Source organism: Zootoca vivipara, chromosome 12 (genome assembly GCF_963506605.1).
Source record: "Zootoca vivipara chromosome 12, rZooViv1.1, whole genome shotgun sequence".
Taxonomy (NCBI): Eukaryota; Metazoa; Chordata; class Lepidosauria; order Squamata; family Lacertidae; genus Zootoca; species Zootoca vivipara.
In genome coordinates this window covers 37172724-37190103 of record NC_083287.1, presented here as the reverse complement: position 1 = coordinate 37190103, position 17380 = coordinate 37172724, and the positions used below count along the sequence as shown (strand labels likewise).

At 50.1% G+C, this 17380-nt stretch overlaps 1 protein-coding gene across 3 annotated transcripts; it reads right to left on the bottom strand.

Annotated features, from left to right (window-relative positions):
- Positions 1-5788: 5788 nt before the first annotated feature.
- On the bottom strand, positions 5789-16757 carry BMI1 (BMI1 proto-oncogene, polycomb ring finger). Of its 3 annotated transcripts, none has more exons than XM_035129642.2 (10): positions 16515-16757; positions 11392-11513; positions 10879-10975; positions 10152-10207; positions 10006-10056; positions 9627-9735; positions 9495-9540; positions 8946-9044; positions 8202-8282; positions 5789-8075 (listed from the first exon to the last, which is right to left on the bottom strand). In XM_035129642.2, exons 2-10 carry the CDS (start codon positions 11501-11503, stop codon positions 7743-7745), a joined length of 984 nt encoding a protein of 327 aa, XP_034985533.1. In that variant the 5' UTR covers positions 11504-11513; positions 16515-16757; the 3' UTR covers positions 5789-7742. The 3 variants fall into 3 exon arrangements, with proteins under 3 accessions (XP_034985533.1, XP_034985532.1, XP_060136804.1); XM_035129641.2 differs by lacking the exon at positions 16515-16757 and adding an exon at positions 16150-16304; XM_060280821.1 differs by lacking the exon at positions 16515-16757 and adding an exon at positions 12115-16093.
- Between the last annotated feature and the right edge of the window lie 623 nt (positions 16758-17380).

Sequence of the window (17380 nt, the reverse complement as noted above, 5' to 3'; positions counted from 1 at the left end):
ATTTGTTTGGAACTGGGCGTAAATAGTAGGAATGCTATAATTTTCGCGCCCCTTTGCAAGTACAGGGGAGCAATATATTGAGCTGAGTCTTGGCAGATAAGAGAGGGGAGGCGTCACCTCCCATCAGCCCCGGGCCGGCCAGCATGGCCAATAGTCAGCTTTGGTGAGACTTGTAGTCCAGCAACATCCGGAGGGCCACACGTTCCTCCTCCTTGGCCCTGCAATCCGAGAGGGAAAAGGGATGGTTGCTCTGACTGAAGGGACCATACTCCAGTGGAAGTTAATGTGTGCCTTGCTTATCAGGGGGAGACGCCTCAGCTCATCTTGTAATTCTGCCACGAAGAGGGAGATGATCCTGGCAGCCTAAGCTGGGTAGCAAAGCTGTACTGGCGGAAGCGGCCACTATTCTTTGGAAGGGAAGAGAGAATACGGTAATAGCTAAAAGGCAGATCTGTTCATAGAAGGAAGGGGATGGAGAGAAAGAGAATTGCTTGTCTTCCAAATACAGCTTATTTGTCCACGGTCGTAGCTTTTGCCTGTGACAGCAATTGCTAAATAGGGTTTATGGTCGAAGCCATCCTTGCAGCAGAGACTCCCGTTTCCTTAAAGCGGTGCTTATTTTAGGGGCAAGTTCGCTTCGTGGGGCGCAAGTACTTTAGCAGGGCAACTCTAGAGAAGCCGATGGAGGAGCTGACTCTCAAGGAGCCGCGCACACACTGCAATGCTAAACACAGTTACTTAGAAGTAAATTCCATTGGACACAGCGGCCTTGATCCTTAGTAAATTTATTTGGAATGGTAGAATTATTTATTATTATTATTATTATTATTATTTATTATTATTATTAATTTGCCCTAGTCTATACTTCGAATTCAAACCCGGACTGGGTTTAACCTTACCCCCTTCTCTTTACACGTGAGAATTCTGGCTCGGCCACATCCCCTCTTGTCTTGTATGAGCTGTAAAACCTCGAATCTCCACCGGAACGGTTGCTGTTGCTTTAAAGTTTAATCTAATTTCTCAATCCGGATTGGTCTGAGAAGCGGAGCTGGCTTCATTTCTAAGGAAGCAGGGTGGGGGGAAGCCTGGCGGCATGACATAGCTGCCAGGAAAGCAGAATCCACCCCACTGTCTGCCCTCTCTAATATCTCCCCGGGCCACCTCTCAGGCCTTCCCCACCCCACCCCGGGTCTGCTTCCTGCCAGGCAGCAGCGCGTCGATCCGGTTTCGAAATTTGGCGGCGGGAGGGCGCCCAATGCGGGCGGGGAACTGGGTTGCGGCGGCGGAGTGCGCAGGCGCAAGATGGCTCCTGCTTCTCGGAGGCGCTTCGGGGGCTTCGGCACGGAGCTAGAGCGGCTGAGCTGCCTTCTCGGACCCAAGGGAGGGAGGGAGGCTGGGAAGGGGAGCGAGAGGCCGCCGGCAAGCATTTCTGCCTCGAGCTCCCTTCTTCGCACGCCTGGAAAAGCCCCGGCATGGGCGCAGCGGGGGGGGGGCAAAGCGGGGCAGCTGCCCCCCGCTAAATCAATAAAAATCAATAAAAATACATAGCAAACTGAGGTTCTGCCCCCCTCTCAAGATCCTGGCTACGCCCAGGAGCCCCGGGGAGCCTCTCCAAAGCGTGGTTCTTTTGGAAAGCGAACTGGGGAGCAGCAGCCAGCAGTAACAGGAAGGGGATCCCTGGAGAGAATCCGTTTCTTTCCCATTCGGTGGAAACGCCTCTTGTGCCTCCTCCTCCAGCTGCTGCTGCTTCATCCAGCGGAGAAAGAAAGGGCGACTAGGCTTGCAATCCTATGCACACTTGGATGGGGCGCACTCTTCGAAGCACAGCGCTGTGGTTCAGTTGCAGCGGAAGCCTAACCATGCCTACTCAGAAGTAAACGCTGCCTAATTCAATGGGGTTTACTGTCTGGTGAGTGGAGCAAACGGCCTTCTTGTCTTTTTATTCCGTTAGTTCCTGATTCCTTCCCATTCCTTTGATGTCTCTTTCCTTTCTTTGGCCATCTTCGGCTTTTCTTCTCTCTCTCTAAACAAAAAAACAAAAAGAGCCCGGATCCCGTTTTCCTCTCTTGGACTTGTTTGCAGCGTAGGCGGTTGCGCCCACCTTTGCGCTCCCTCCCGGGCCTTTTGCTGGAGGATAGCGGCTGAGTGTTGGCACCGCAAGGTCCAGCGGGGTCGGAGGATGCGACTGGGACGCCAAGAAGCGTCCCGAGATGAGGAGGGAGGACGCACAGTTCTTTCTTGCTGGATTAAGTGCCTCTTGGAAGCACACGGCTTGAAGCCGCCTACTGCTCGGTTCCAGACGGAAATCCGCGCGGGGAACTGAAAAAAGACAGGGAGAAAAAGTAATAATAAAATAAACAGCTCGCGTGTACTCGGAAGTAACTCCTGTCGAATTCAAGTAGGGCTTAACTCCCAGGTAGGCAGCCTGAAGGCATCCTGCGTAGTAGCGAGTTTGCGTTGCGCAACGAGAGAGACTTTGCGTCTGGATCAATAGTCTTCGGGGAGCAGACGTTTGAAGCTCACACCTAAAGAGTAAAACCGTCCAGGTTGGCAGAAGAAGCAGCTAAGCGGCGGAGCTGGGCCTCGCTCAGCTTGCCCATGCTGGCATAAGTCTCAGACAGCCGAATTCCTGCCCGGGTTCGGCTGGTGGCTGAACTCGGAACTGCAAGCAAAGCGAACTCTTTCTTCCATTCTTCCGTGCGGAAAGCGAGTTCAGAGGTGGTGGTTAGAACTTGGCAAAGGAACGCAAATAACGCACGAAGGAGAGAACTCGTATACGTGGGTGAGGGGTGGATCAACAAGATTCAAGGATCCCAGTGGGAGCTATATAAAGAATCGCAGATACAGGATCTCTTTCACAGACCCACCTTCTAAAGTGAATTGTAAATCCTCGCCGGAGAGTAAACGGAGTGGGTAGGGTGGGGGTGGGGAAACAGCTGGACAAGTTGGACTGGGCAGCCGCACGGATCCCCGAAAGAAGAGAACGATGCAGAAGCATCCGCGAGGGCAGGGGGAATGTTGCGCGCATTCTTTGGCCGTTAGTTCTCCCGCCGGTCCGATGATTAATAAGCAGCTCTCTCCTCGCTTTTCCGGATCTGTCGGGAAAGCTCCGCGTTACTGTCCAAGTGGAACGCTAGCTAAAAGCCTGGCCGGTGCGATGGCGTGGCGGCTGAGTCCCAATCCGAAGGGTGGTGGTGCTAATATAGCCTTGTAACATTGAAGCCCAATATTGGAGGAAGCAAACTCTCTTTCGCCAGGGGAAGCTATTGGTATTTCAGATGACAGATTCTTCTTCCTAGTTTATAAAGCGCGTTTAATGTGCGATCACCATAGTTCTTGCAATAACCACGCCGGTCTTCAAGCGACGAGATCTTTGCTGCGCCTATTTTACGGGGGGGGGGGGATAAGACGTCGCCAGAACAAGTCAAGGTTGAAGCTTAAGGTCCAAAAAAGAGGGCAGAGGGCAAGTCCTCAGTTCTGAGCAGTATTGCCTGCGGCCCCCACTGAACTCGGAGGTGTGGGGCTTGGTTTTGGCTTTGCTCATTAGTGAAGTGAAATACACTCTGCACATGTTCAAAAACACTTAGATAAGATACACGGTTGAGGACTGGCTTCCTTTCCCTCTCTGAATATTGTGCAGTACTGATGCCTTTCAAGCTGACGCGCGTTACTGTGCTTCAGTGCGAAGGTTTACTCAGAGTAAAACCAGCCACTGGCTTTTTGGGAAAGTCAGCAAGGAACTGCGCAGCCGCTGTTCGCTTTTAGAGCTCCCTCCGCTTGGAAACCTTTTGTATATACCGTAGGGCAAGTCAGTGAGCGGACGCTTTTGCTTCCTTTGGATTCCCTTTTAAACTATTATTACTCCCAACAGTTTAACACAGAATTGGAGTATTCAGATAAGCTGGTTTACAGGGCCACCAGATGTATGTCTGCTCAGAAGTAAGTTCCACTGAGTTCAATGGAGTTTACTCTGAGGTAGGTGAGGATAGGACTGCAGTCTTGCACAAGGGTAAAGTTATACTGCACCTCACCAGGTACCGTATAAACAAGTCCCCCCCCCTCTCCCATCACCTGCGTGTTGGGACGTCCTGAGAAAACCTTGGGAAATCCAAGATTAATAATAGGCTTTGATGGAAAGTAGTGCGATCCTAACCGCTACTAATAAAATTAATACTATACCGCCCTTCATCCGAGGATCACAAGGCGGATTAGAATATTAAATGAGAGTTCCGCGGGATCGTTCTTAGGATCCGGGAGGCAGCAGTAATCACCTGCTTTTACAGCCATCTCCAAAATGATTAAAAGGAAGAACAGCTAAGAGGTTTGTGACGACTTAAAAGACTAGCACATTTATTGTGCCACAATGAGCTTTTGTGGGACAGAATCCACTTCATCCACTTGCTTCTGATGAAACCGATGTTACTCCACGAAAAATTATAGCTTATTATGCCATAATAAAACTCTGTTGTTTCAGCAACTACCATGAACAGGGAACCATCTGGAAATCTTTTCAAAACCGTGTTCTTTCTCTTAAGGTGTACTTACGGTATAAAAGGAAGATTAAATGTTCAGCATGACTCCAGTAACCCGGCGAGAGTGCAGGTTCAGGCAATGACCCTCAAAGCACTGCGATGGAAGCACATTTCATTGAAATGATGGGACTCCCTCCCAGTTAAACGTGCTTTTCTGATGGATGCAATCAACCCACACTCATTTTCGCAGAATTAGCAATGCCAATACAGTATCAGTTCGGTTTCAAAATATAGCAGCGTTTGCCGTGATTGAACTGGAACCAAATTGTGCAAACTTGGTCTGATTTACAGTATCTGCAGTTCAGAACTTTGGGTTCAACATTGGCCTTTGTGATAATTATTCCATCTTTTTATAGTTGGTTGAAATCATTTTTTAAACCTTTTTTTCCTCCTTTGAAAAACAGTCAGTTGAGGGTTTTCTCAGAACTAATCCAAAGCAGGAAAAAGACTTGTTGTAACACAGCTGCTTTAATTCCTTTCACTGTTAGTGAGATGGAATTCTGACAGGAGCGACTAATACAGCCTATTGACTGTATGTCAGTTAATTAATGTGCATGAATCTAGATCTAACCTACCTCTCTAAGATACTTCATTGTGAAACAATAAGGGAACAGGGATGTGTGTGTCTATGTGTTTGCCCTGGAAGCTGTTCTGATTCATGAGAGGAACCCCATTCTCTCAAACTGTATTTTATATCATAATTGGAAATACGCATTTTCCCCTTTTAGAATCTCTTTTTGGATTGGTTTGATCTGCCCAACTAAAAATCTATTTGACTACATAAAACTGAATTTGTGCTTGTGACTACGTCTATCACGAAAAAAGAATTAGCCTGAAAGAGACATTACTTCAAATTAATCACATTTACATTAGCAGTTGAAGGACTACAATCGATCACAACCCAATCCAAACTACTTTTACCAGGAAGGAAGGAAGGAAGGAAGGAAGGAAGGAAGGAAGGAAGGAAGGAAGGAAGGAAGGAAGGAAGGAAGTCCCTTTGCTTTCCATTGATCTTTCAGCAAAGTAACAGTGTGATCCTATGAACGCTCAATTCAATGGCGCTGTCTCCCAGGAAAGCGTGTGTATAGGACTACAAGCTTTATAGGCTGCAAGTTCCATATAGTTAAGCCGAATGTTAAACTTTGAGTGTTAAATCCGGGGAGCATGATCTCCGGATCCCTTTTTGGAGACACTCGAAAGTTAATAATACAATTAAACATTGACTATTTAACGTCACAAGAAGTAGCAACGGGGTATATGCAAAAGTAATGATTTAATGACCGTAAGCAAGACAAAGCAATAGAATTTGTGCTTCTTTCGCAGACTGGAGACAATGAAATGTTTAGCTACAATTTCCCCGTACAAACATGAAAACAATAGTCATATAGGATAACCACCCTCACGAATGCGTAACTGGTGAGTGAAGAACACACACACGCGCACACACAAGTTTGACCAAAAGCAAAGCACAAACTGAAAAGTATTAGGGGGCTCTTCACAACGCTTAACTTTTTAAACAGTCCTTCTTTTCCCAAACGCAACGCCTTCAGAGGCCAGCCTTGAGAAGGGATTCCCCGCAGCTTATTGGAAATATCAGAGTACCTGTTCATTTTTAACCAAATTAGTACTGTACCATATACATACATACAGATATATATATATATATTAAAACAAATTTAGACTAAAAGCCTTCATCCAGCAACTTGCTGATTTCTTAAGAAAGAACAACTTAATCAAATAGATTCCCGCATATCTTATGGCTTCTTGTGTGATTTCCTGTGCTTTTTAAATATATTTCAAAGGTGGAAACACAAACCCATCACACCAAATAATAAAATTTAATGAAATAGTTAATGCGCCCTCGTTTTCCTGGCGTCGACTCTTGCTCTCCTGAATCCTTTCCCACTGCACCGTTGGAACAATAAATCACATTATGTAAAAAGTAATAAATGAAATGAAATACAGTATTACTTGGAACAGGACAAAGCCCTTAAAACCCGTTCGAGATGGCCAATTGCTTCCGGGTTAACCGCGGTTTGAGCTTGCTCCCTGCGACCCTGCAGCCTTCAAGCGTCACTAGGGGGAAAAGCTGGTATTTGCTTCCTCAGCAAGGAGCTAAGAAGAGGCGTCACCAAGGGTCGAACTAGCCAGGGAAACGGAACCACCGCGTCGAGAGTGCGAGAAACACAATATTCTCTTTATAATATTTATAAATATATCATACAATACTGCTTCCTGATTTGTCAAATAAGAACATGGCAATGTTGCACAAATGCAAAATGCCACCTGATTCTTACCCTCCAAAAAGTGTGACCCCCCCCCTCGTTTGTTTTTCCGTCTTTAAACAAGCCAGTGAAATAAAGGGCAATACTCGCCTTCAGGCATACAGGTTGTAAAACGTGAAATAATATATTTTTTTCTTGTTCTGTGGTTTTTCTTTTCTCGCCCCCCTTCCCCCCCTTCCCCCAGTTCTTAAATCCTTTCTGTGCTGCAGTAGGCAAGATATGGGTGAAACACATTTTTAAAGAAAATAAAATAAAACTGGCTAATAAAGCAGGAAATTGTTGTTCACAGTGACATGGCTACATAGATGCATAGTTCTTCTATGCATTTTTTCTCCAATCCGGTTTTGTTGAGGAATATTAAGATGTGGGGTGGCGGGGAAATCCACTTGCTTTCTGCAGTTTTACAAAACAGTGAAATAACGATTGACAACGGAGGAGATCTTAAACGTAGAAGTTAGGCTGGATTAGCAAAAACTAGATCCCATTATTGATATGCATCCATTTTCCAGAGAATCCCGTCCAAACCACGAAGGATGTGGCAAAAACAAAACAAAAAAAACATGCCTCTTCCTCTATAGTTCATCCGGGTTTATACCTTGTTTCGCGTTGCTAGTCCTTAAGAAACACCTCTCCTCCTCCTCCTCCTCTTTTTAAATCCACGGTCCATAGGAGACGCTCATAGCTCAAGTCCCCCTGTTTTAACAACATCCAAGGTTCGTTTTAATATCCAAAAGTTCCCATATCTAAGGTTCGTGTGGGAGATTCCGCTTATCATTCCTCTCACTTCTTAAAGCAATTCGGAGGACAGTCACACGAGGGAATAGCATCTATAAAGCTGAGTGGCACGGAGAGAAGGAGAAGGACAGGACAGAGCGGCTCTAAAAGAGACGGTGGAGCTTTCGGAGTCCCAGAGGCGCTCGACGCGTCAACCCGAAGACGTGGCAGAAGAGCCGTTGACGGAGGCTTTCCTGGCTCTGTTGCTGAAGGAGGAGGAGGAGTGGTGGTTGCTGCCGCTGGTTCCGTTCATAGTACTAGAGATGTGAGGGAACTGGGGGTGCGGGGACTGCACCGGGGTGCCGGGGCTGAGCAAGCAGGAGGAAGTGGACGGGGTGCCGCCTCCCGCAGGGCTGCTCGCCTTCTCGCTCCCAGAGTCACTTTCCAGCTCCCCGCTGTGGTTCAGCCCATCCTGCTGGTGGCAGCCGATCTTCATCCTCTTGCAAGTTGGTCGCACCCGGTACTTCAAAGGGAGGGGGCCGTTCTGCAATTAAAAAAAAATAAAATAAGAGGAGGGCGTCCTCAAACTAGGCGGTTCTTCCCCATCGGTCCGCCACCTCGCTCAAGGCAGGGGCTTCCAAGCCTCCCCCCCCCCCCGTGCACTATTTACCCTTCTCCAAGTGTAAATATAGGCAATATCCATGAGCGTGTAGTAGTCCTTCAAGGGCTCCTCTTCATACATGACGTCGATCTATGGGAAGAGATGCAATTGAGCTTCGTTTTCCATAGGTGGGAAGGAAGCAACAGCAGCAACATGCACGCCAAAGAAATATTCACCTGGCTCCAAATTTAAATGACACTGTAAGAGTTAAGACCGTTGACCCAAATAAACCAAAGATTTTAATCCAGGTACAGTACTTAGACTTACATTTGTTGGGATGGAGGAATTTGTCTTTCCTGAGTCCTAGGCTTTAGTGGGATTGCTGATCGGCCCTTAAGGAGCCAATATTTCAAGTATTTTATTTAAGATTTTTGGTGATTGCTGTTTTTTTTTAAATAACCCAGACACAAAAGCCATCAGGCAAAGGCTTATTGAGCAACCTTAGCATGAAAAATGCTGTGCAGACTCTGATCTTCAAGGACAAAGCAACCTGTGATCTGACAGCACAGAGCAAAACACTGGGGCATACTTATCTGATTCTCTGGTTTCTGAAAATAGAGGACTACATTAACAGCTTGTTTTAGGTATATAAACCAAAGCAAACCACTAGCTTACATGGTACAGTGTGTTGCTTGGTAAGTTTGTGTCAATACATTTTTAAGTAAAAAGCATTCATTTAAATTAAATGCCAGGAGCCCAGATTTTACTGGAACTTCTACCACTATCACCCCTTTAATAAACAAAAAAATGTACCTGAAAAGTATTGGGTATGTCCATTTTGCTCCTGAGAAACTTCCTCAGATGCATTACAGTCATAGCTGCAGGGCAGCGCAAATATCTTTTGTCATTCACCTGGTAAGAGTGTTTGATTAGGGGGAGAAAATAATGCATATAGTTAAGAATTCAGTGTATATGTAGTAGAGATACATAAGCATAGCTGGAAACTAGAAGCTAATTGCTAAATTAAAATAACAAAAATGCAGAACAGTTAATAAGAGTCAAAATGTAGTAACATACATTTCCCAGGGTTTGTTTACAATATATGTCAAGTTTCCTTCTCCAAAAAAAAAATCGGGTAAAGAAAACTAGAAGGAAACAAAAGTTTTTGAACCATCAATCAGTTCCCTTTTAATTTTAGTTGCCAAGAAGAAACAATAAATGTCTGTACAATAGCTGCCTGCAGTGTTAATTTCTTTAGGGGGGATAAAAATAACTATTAATCTAGCTGGGGCAAACAAATAATCTAAACTACTTTCTAAAGAAGGGGTCTGGTAAATTCCAAAGAAAGTAAAAGTTATTTACCTCCTCTTTGGGTTTCTCTTTCTCTTTATTTCCTTTCCGTTCCAGTCTGGAAAGAAGAGTGATACAATTATAACAAAGAACAGCTATCTAAGAATGTGCAGATAAAAGTAAATTATTGTGTTCACAACTTGCCTATTTTGGTCAAAGAACTCTATGGATAAGCTTATTATCTCATCATCTGTTATAATCCTTTTGTCTTCATCTGCAACTTCGCCCCTGTCTTCATTAGAGCCATTGGCAGCTGCACAGAAATTTCCACAGTCATTTACATCTTTAAATTCGAATGAGAACAAACCTCATCAAGAGGGGAATCTCTCTCACAGCTAAGATTACTTCTGCAAATACTGAGATAACTCTCTGTAGCATGTATTAAAAACCTTTAAATTAATTATGCTGTATTTTGTCACTGAAATGTTAGGGGAATAATAGATGGGGAAATGTTTTAACAACCTTAGCTTTTGAGTAAGAGGACAGTTTTATGTCTACAAAAGAAGGATATTGAAGCTTTTACCATCAGCAGACGGATGAGCAGCGTAAAAGTCTCTTCTTCTTTTCATTTCATCTGAGTGGGAACACACATTTGTCATTTAGTATACTCTGGCTTTCACACAATATAGTGCTTGTGGTGGTCACTTAATACAAGAAGGGCTTACTTACTTTTGAAAAGGCCTGGCACTAACTTGTAGACAATGTCTTGGAGAGTTTTATCAGATCTGAAATATAAAATCCCAGGACACTCAAATTTAGAAGGGTGCCAATATTAAAATCCAAAGGGCACCTCACTTTCCAAAGCAAAAAATGAGTATTTTCTAACAGATTCAAAAGGTCAGCCCAAATTCCCACAACTTTTAAAAATGGTTTAGACAGAAGTCTTTTACACCAGATAATTACCTGCCTAGGTGGGGAACAATTCTGTCTACAGAAACCTACTTGCCACAGTGTTACTCTAGCTACTGTCTAAAACGTATGCAGCTAATCAAGAGATGCCACCCCTAAACAGCAAAGGGTGATGCAGCTAAATAAGGAGAACTTATGAAATTAATCTAACTTTTGCCTTTCTCCACCAGCACAATATATGAGGGGGGTGGGTTGGCAGGAACTGACAATAATTTGCAGTTTGGTCAGGCACGGCAAGGCAAGAATAAAGTAAGTAACCGTAAGCATATAAGAAGGTGGGGTTTGGGTTTGGAGGGAATTCAAGGAGCAACAGGACTTAAATGCCAGCTCCACCTTCACACATGAACTTCAGTTTGCAAACTGACATCTCCAGCCAGATTCCAACATGTGATGAAGAGGTCGCAATCCAAAGAAGCGCGCAAGCGTCGCTACGCTCTTAACTTATCACCTGACATGAAACACAGCAGATCAGTTGTCTCTCGCCTACCTTATATTTAAAAGGGGTCTGGTTTTGTGAACTTGGACATCGCAAATAGGGCAATACTTGCTGGTCTCCAAGTAGCGCACGATACACGTCTTACAAACTATAAGAAAACAGAGAGAGAGAGAGAGAGAGAGAGAGAGAGAGAGAGAGAGAGAGAGAGAGAGAGAGAGAGAGAGAGAGAGAGGGGAGAGAGAAGAAGAGGAAATAATTTGATCAGCGGTCGAGGCGAGGTTTTCAACTATTAAAAGAAGTAATCCCGGAGCCACGAAGCAAAGATAACCATTATTTGGATAGGGGGCAAAATCTCGAAGGAGCTGCAAAGAGCCGGAGGGAGTCACTTAAAGATATATAGGGCATGTTTACAAGACTATGGAGCCACTGGCAACCGCACGTAAATGGGAGCAGACCTTTATTGGGAGGGATCAGAGGCTGGCGGGGGTGGGCGGTCGCTAGCCCAGAGCCTTCTTCTGCGTCCTTGGAGGGCTAATGGCACGTGTGAAGCCGGACGGTACTTACAGGAGTGCAGACACTCGATGATGGTGGTCGCATCGATGAAGTACCCTCCGCAGAGCACGCACATGAGGTGGGGGTTTAGCTCCGTGATTTTGATGCGGGTGGTGCGATGCATTTTTGCAGCTCTGAAAGGCACACACACAGGAGGGCCGTTTAAGTCTCCGAGGCGCACACAACCTCCACTCCCCCTTCTGACCCCTCCTAGCTTGCAAGGCAGTCCCCTGCCTCCCGCTCGCCGGGCCCCTCCTCAAGGAGAAGAAGAAGAAACCTCGGAAATGTAACTCGGAAGGCGGCTGCGGCGGGAAGCTGCCAAGGCAGGAACTGTAATGCAAAGCGGGAGGCCCGGGCGCAGGGAAGTGTCTGCCGGGGGCCACCCTCGCGGTCTGCGCCGGGCAGGGGCTGCTGCTCTGCCCAGTGCCCACCTGCCCGCCTGGCCTGGCGCAGCGGCGGGTCCTGGAAAGGCGCCGGTGCCGGGGCTTCTCGGGGCCCTTCTCCCGCGGCGGGTGAGGCACGCCGGTGGCGCTTGCCGGAGCTGAGGATCGCGGCCGGGGGAGAGGCGAGGAGGAGGCGCCGGATCCCGGTGCAGCTGCGGACGCTGCCCTGGGCATTTCCGGCGAGGGGGGAGGAGGGGAGGGGGCGAAGGAGGAGGAGAAGGAAGAAGAAGAAAGAAGAAGTGGAGAGAGGGAGGGGGCTGCTCGCCCGCCCGCCTGGGGGCTCGCCTTGTACCTTGGCACCAGGGCCGTTGGGCATTGGCGAGGCTGGGCAAGGTGAAGCGGGCAGGAGAGGACCGGGCCGCGGCGGAACTGTGCTCTGCCGCCGCCGCTTCTCCCGCGTCGCCTGGCTCCGCTTGCCTCGCTGCCGCCAGCCCAACAGGCTCGGGACGGCGGCGCCTTCGGAACCGCGCTATGGAGGGGGTTGCTATAGCAACTTACACTTACACTTGGCATCCTGCCACCGCCCGGAGCGCAGCACCAGGAGGAGGGGGAGGGGGGAGAGAAAGAGGGAATAGAAGGGGGTGGCGGAGAAAGGTAGGCAGGAAAGAGGGAGAGAAAGTGCGCCCAGGAAGGTGGCCCGAGAGAGTCCTGCGAGCAGCGAGGGTCTAGGTGTGCCGCACACAGGAGGGGAGGGGGGTGGGCAGAAGAGGACACGGGTGTGTGTATGGGGGGGCGGGGTGCAGCTTCAGGAAAAGGCGCAGGGGGCGTGGCGGGGGCCGGGAAAGGGGGTCCTTTCCTCTCCTTCCCCTCCGCCGCCGAGGGGCCGGGCAGGAGGCCAACAGTGGCGCTGGAGGGGGAGGCCTCTGGGGCGGCCTGAGCCAGCGCCGGGGTGTGCGCCAGGCCGAGTAGAGAGGCTCCTCCCGGCCCTTTCGGCAGCTCCTCGCAGGGGCCTCCATCCACGTCGACTCAGCCCGGGCAAGGAAGCGGCAGCAGCTCAGCCTCCGGTTTCCTGCCATCTCCAACGAGCCGTGTCTGCGCCGGGACTGGGCTCAAAGTTGGACCGTCTCTGGCGGGGACGGGCGGCACCCCAGCCAAGCATCTCAATCCACACCTCGTCCCAGACCAGCACAGCGGCCGGAGTGTCATTTCCAGAGGTTGCTGAACTAGAGCAATTTACGGTGCCACCAGCTCCAGAGACAGCCGGGCAGGAGGGAAAGACGCCTGCCGCCCCGGAGCCCAGGTTAAAGTCCCTGGATCTCAGCAGATGCCCTCGCAATCAAGGCGAAAACCTTCCCTGCAAGGAGCCCGCAATCCCAGCCGAACTTGTCCAAGGAAAGAGCAAAAGCCCTCGTGGTGCGCGTAGGAAGGAGGAGATGGGACTGGCAGCAGCAGAGACAGACAACCTGAGCAAGCAAGCAGCTCCTTCTCTGGGGAGAGGGAAGCAAACGCTGTACCAGGGGGGAAATGTTTCTCTTTCACACACACACACAAACACGCAATTCCCCAAGGGGAAGAAGGCCCGGGGCAGAGGCGCTAGCCTTGGCCTTAAACTCGAGGGTGGCAGCGAGGCTGGGCGCTCCCATGCATTGTGTGCGGATTTTCCAAGATCTTTCCAACAGTATCAACAAAGGAGCAGCCTGGAGTTTTTGAATCTCGCTAGCCTCGGCTCTTGGCTTCTTGCCCGCGATTTTCTTCCATGCCCTCAGCCAGAAGGAAGACTCCTTCTTGAGGTAACCTCAACCAGTCTCTCCTGCCCTCATTTTATTCGTGAAGGAAACCCTAAATATCTCACAACTGGGGCAAGTAGCTGGCTGTTTTAATCGGCCGCCTTACAATTCTTCTCCAGCATTGAGACCCACTGAAGCAGCCCAATCTTTCGGAAGAGAGGAGGAACATGTTTTATTTCACAAAAGACTCCCTAACTGAAAGAAAACTCCCAACAGCCGTGAAGCTTGCCTGGTCGAAGCTCTTTCCCTTAGCCGCATATTATTTATGACCCAAGTTAGCCTTCTTCCCCAGGGCATGGTCGAAGCTATCTCTGAAATCCGGGGTCTGAAAACCAGCAAACTGAACCGAAGAACAACAGCAAAAGACGCCAGCCAGCACACACGTGCGCACACGAACCCCCCTTTCTGTTCACACACAGTTTGCACTGCGCCCGTAAACATAAATAGCATTTCACTCCCAAACGCGCCACCTTCTCCAGGAGGGGAGCTTCAACTTCTCATTCCCCGCCCCCTTCTTATGTTAAGATCGGCGTGCATACAGTCAAGAAACGCTGACCTTTAACACGAGCGAATATATTTTATTCCAGGCGCTCTCTCTTTCACCAGGCACGTCTTCAACAGTGCAAACAAGGGGAAGGGGAAGCTTGCTATGACAGCCAGCTTGGAGGCCATGCTCGGGTTACCTCAAAATACAGGGGCAAGCCCTAGCTATGAAGGCTCACGGCACCCTGTGAATGATCACAAAGCATCTGCGCCGGCAGCTGAAAAGGGAGCGGAGTCGACCCAAAGACCAGGTAAGCCTCGATGGAGCAGAGCTGCACCCTTTGTACCAACAGCCACACAGGCAGATAGCCCTTCCTTCACCTGCCATGTATTTGAGACCTTAGAATTCTTACAACAGACCTAAATCCTGATGGCGATCAATCAATCGATTGAAAACCGATTCTGGAAGGCATGTATGCCCACATGTGTTGCTAATAAGATACGTGCTCCCTCTTCCCAATATCTGGCTGAAATCCATCTTTAAGTGCAGGAGGGAAGCGGCTTCCAGGGAAGAAATTAATGTGCTGAGTGGCAGAAATCCTCCTCCTTTAGAGCCAAGGTCCTAAAAGTAACAAATGGGAATCTCCAGCTGGTCTCTTGCTACCACAAAATCTCGTTCCTTCCCAGCCAGCACGGTGTCCAAACTTGTTAAAGGTTAAGAGGCTACACGCAGAATCCGCCAACTTCCAGCAAAAGTATTCCCTTACACATACGAACGCATCCCATTCTCCTCCCGCCCCATATTATATTTCCAGAGCCTGTTCCTCGTCCTTGGAGGGTCTTTTCCAAACAAACTCTCCCCCAGTACTTAGCTGCGTCTTGTGCTCCTCAGTTCTGGAGGCAATAAAAATGTTAGAGGTTCAACGAACGCCATGGAGGTGTTCTGACCACATGTCTATCTCTCCCAGGTTTGGGGGCAAAGGGGGATTTTACCCGTAGGATGTGATGGCACCGACTTATTTCCTTCCAAACGTGCAACCAGCAAGAGCTGAACTCTTTTTGCCAGGACTATCCTGTCAAGCTAGGTTAGGCCAAGCTAGGTTAGGTGGACGTGTGTTCTGTTTCTCGCGCTAGGAGCAAAACCTTCACACCTCGCTTACTAGCAAGTCGTTGCCACTAAACTTGCCTTGACCCAGCTTGGAAGGACTGAGGGACAAGGGGCTAGAAAACCAGTTAGATAAAAAGAAAGCCGCGCTGGAAGATCCTGCAAGTTCCATCCCCTCAGCTTCCCCAAATCTCTTCCGTCTGCACATGGCAAACTCCCATTAACGCAAAAACCTCTGTGCCCCCGAAGTTAATTTCTCAGCTTTGCCCTCCCGTCCCCAAAGCGCAGAAACTTTAACATTTTACGCACACATGAGAAAAAGCGCCCAACTGCAAGCTGAGCGAGAACCGCCATCTTACGAGCCATCCAGTCCCACACTGGGGTCTGCCAAACTTAAGTTAATAAAATTCCTCGGAGAGCCCTCCTGAGCGAAAAGAGCCCCCCGGCGGGATCTCCCCCTCGGGGGGGACCCATCCCTATAAGATGGGTGCTCTGCGGGGCTCCTGAAACCCCCTGCGAGGCGCTTCTTGGCGAGGCAGCCGCCGTCCCCTGACCCAGGCAGCGCCAGGTTTCATGCACCGTCCGCGTTCAATCGAAATCTGCATTTAAACAAAGGAGCCCCAGAGAGATTGGCGAGCAGGGGCTGAAAATAGAAATATCCTCCTGCGGGGCCATGTGCCCAGGAAGGGGCTAGCAGCGAGCCGAGGGAGGAAAGGAACCGAAATCCGCCGGAGGGGGGGCGTCGCCCGAGCCAGTGCACGGGCCGCTGCCGCCGCCGCCGCCTCGCCTCTCGGGGTCCCTGCGCGGAGCGGGCGGGCGGGCGAGCGAGGGCGCGCGGGCGCGGAGGCAGGCGAGCGAGCGCGGAGATGGAGCAGCCTGTCAGCGCTTTCCCCACACCGAGAGCCCGGGGACACCTAGCAAGGCTGGCACCCCTTCGCAGTCCCCCAAAACCGCCTCCCAGGCCCCGCCGCCCCTCGGCCCCCGGCGGGCAGCCGCGCCCGGGGATACGTACCCGCGAGAAGGAGCCGGCGGGCGACGATCCGGACCGCCCCGAAAGACAATGAAAGTTAAAAGTCGCTCAGCAGAAAATGAATGTGAGCCAAGCGGCCATCTTGAAATGAACTGCAGACGCTGTCAATTGCTATGAGCGTAGGGCTGCCGCCGCCGCTGCTGCCGCCGCCGCCGCCGCCGCCGCGCTCAGCTCAGCTCAGCTCAGCTCAGCTCAGCTCAGCTCATGCTCGCTCCCCCGCAGCCGGGCTCCTCTCCGCCACGGAGCCCCCCTCCCTCGGATCCCTGCGCCGCCCCAGGAGTTGGCTCTGCCTCCCCCCCCGGCAGCCCTCGCTCTCCCTCGCCTCCTCTCTTTCTGCCTCTCCCCACCTCCTTCTGAATGCGTAGCTCCAGTGCTGGGATCTCAAAATCTTTCTAATCCGGATGGTTTGCCTCTCCTCCTCCGCCAGCCCATTGTCTCTTGCGCTCTTTCTTTTCTTCCTCGGCTTCCCCCCCACCCCTTCACCCACTCGCCTCGCAATCTCTTTCCCCCTCTGCTGTGCTTTTCCCCCTCGGCCCCTCGGAGAGGGAGGCTCTTCCTCCCTCCCTCCTTCCCACTCCTCCTCCTTTTTTTTCCTTTAGGGGAAAAAATAATAATTGTGATTATTTCATAGTTGTGGAGGGAGCCAAAGGAGAGGAGGGAGAGTGGCGGGCGAGGAGGGGGCTGCTGGCTGCTGGTGGAAAATGCAACGCTGAAAGGCACACAGTGGAAACTGACACCGTCCCCAAAATGGCTCAGAGTTCGCCCGCCCCGCCAGGATCACGTGGGGCTCCTCATTCCTTAAGGGTGGCCTGGGAATTAGTGTCGGTGTAGTCGGAGCCCGTCAGCCTCCCTGTGACCCAATCCCGCGGCTCGGCCGCCTCCCCCTCCCCGCGCGCCACCCTCCCCTCCCCTCCCCCTCTCCGCACTCCGCCTGGTCCTCCGCCTCCCTCCGCTCCACACACACTTCGCCGAGTCCTCCTTTTCTCCACCGCGCTCACGCTGCTGCTGCTGAGCTGCTGCCGCCGCCGCTGCCGCCTGTTCCACCTCCCCGCCTCTCTCTCACACACAAAATGTATTATTCATTTTTTCTCCCCCCTCCCAACACACCCACTCCACGCTTACAGAGTCGCTTTGCCCGTTCCTTCTCGTTTCCCCACATTTTGCACACCCTGTCCCTTCACGCGCACAATCCCTCTCTCTTTTCTTCTGGCTT

Coding starts and splice junctions, on each gene's coding strand:
- BMI1 (XM_060280821.1), bottom strand. CDS start 12,335: ATGCCAAGTGTAAGTGTAAGTTGCTATAGCAACCCCCTCCATAGCGCG. Junction 10,208..10,878: donor AGACCCCTTTTAAATATAAG/GTAGGCGAGAGA, acceptor TTTATATTTCAG/ATCTGATAAAACTCTCCAAG. Junction 10,057..10,151: donor AGTGCCAGGCCTTTTCAAAA/GTAAGTAAGCCC, acceptor GTTCCCACTCAG/ATGAAATGAAAAGAAGAAGA.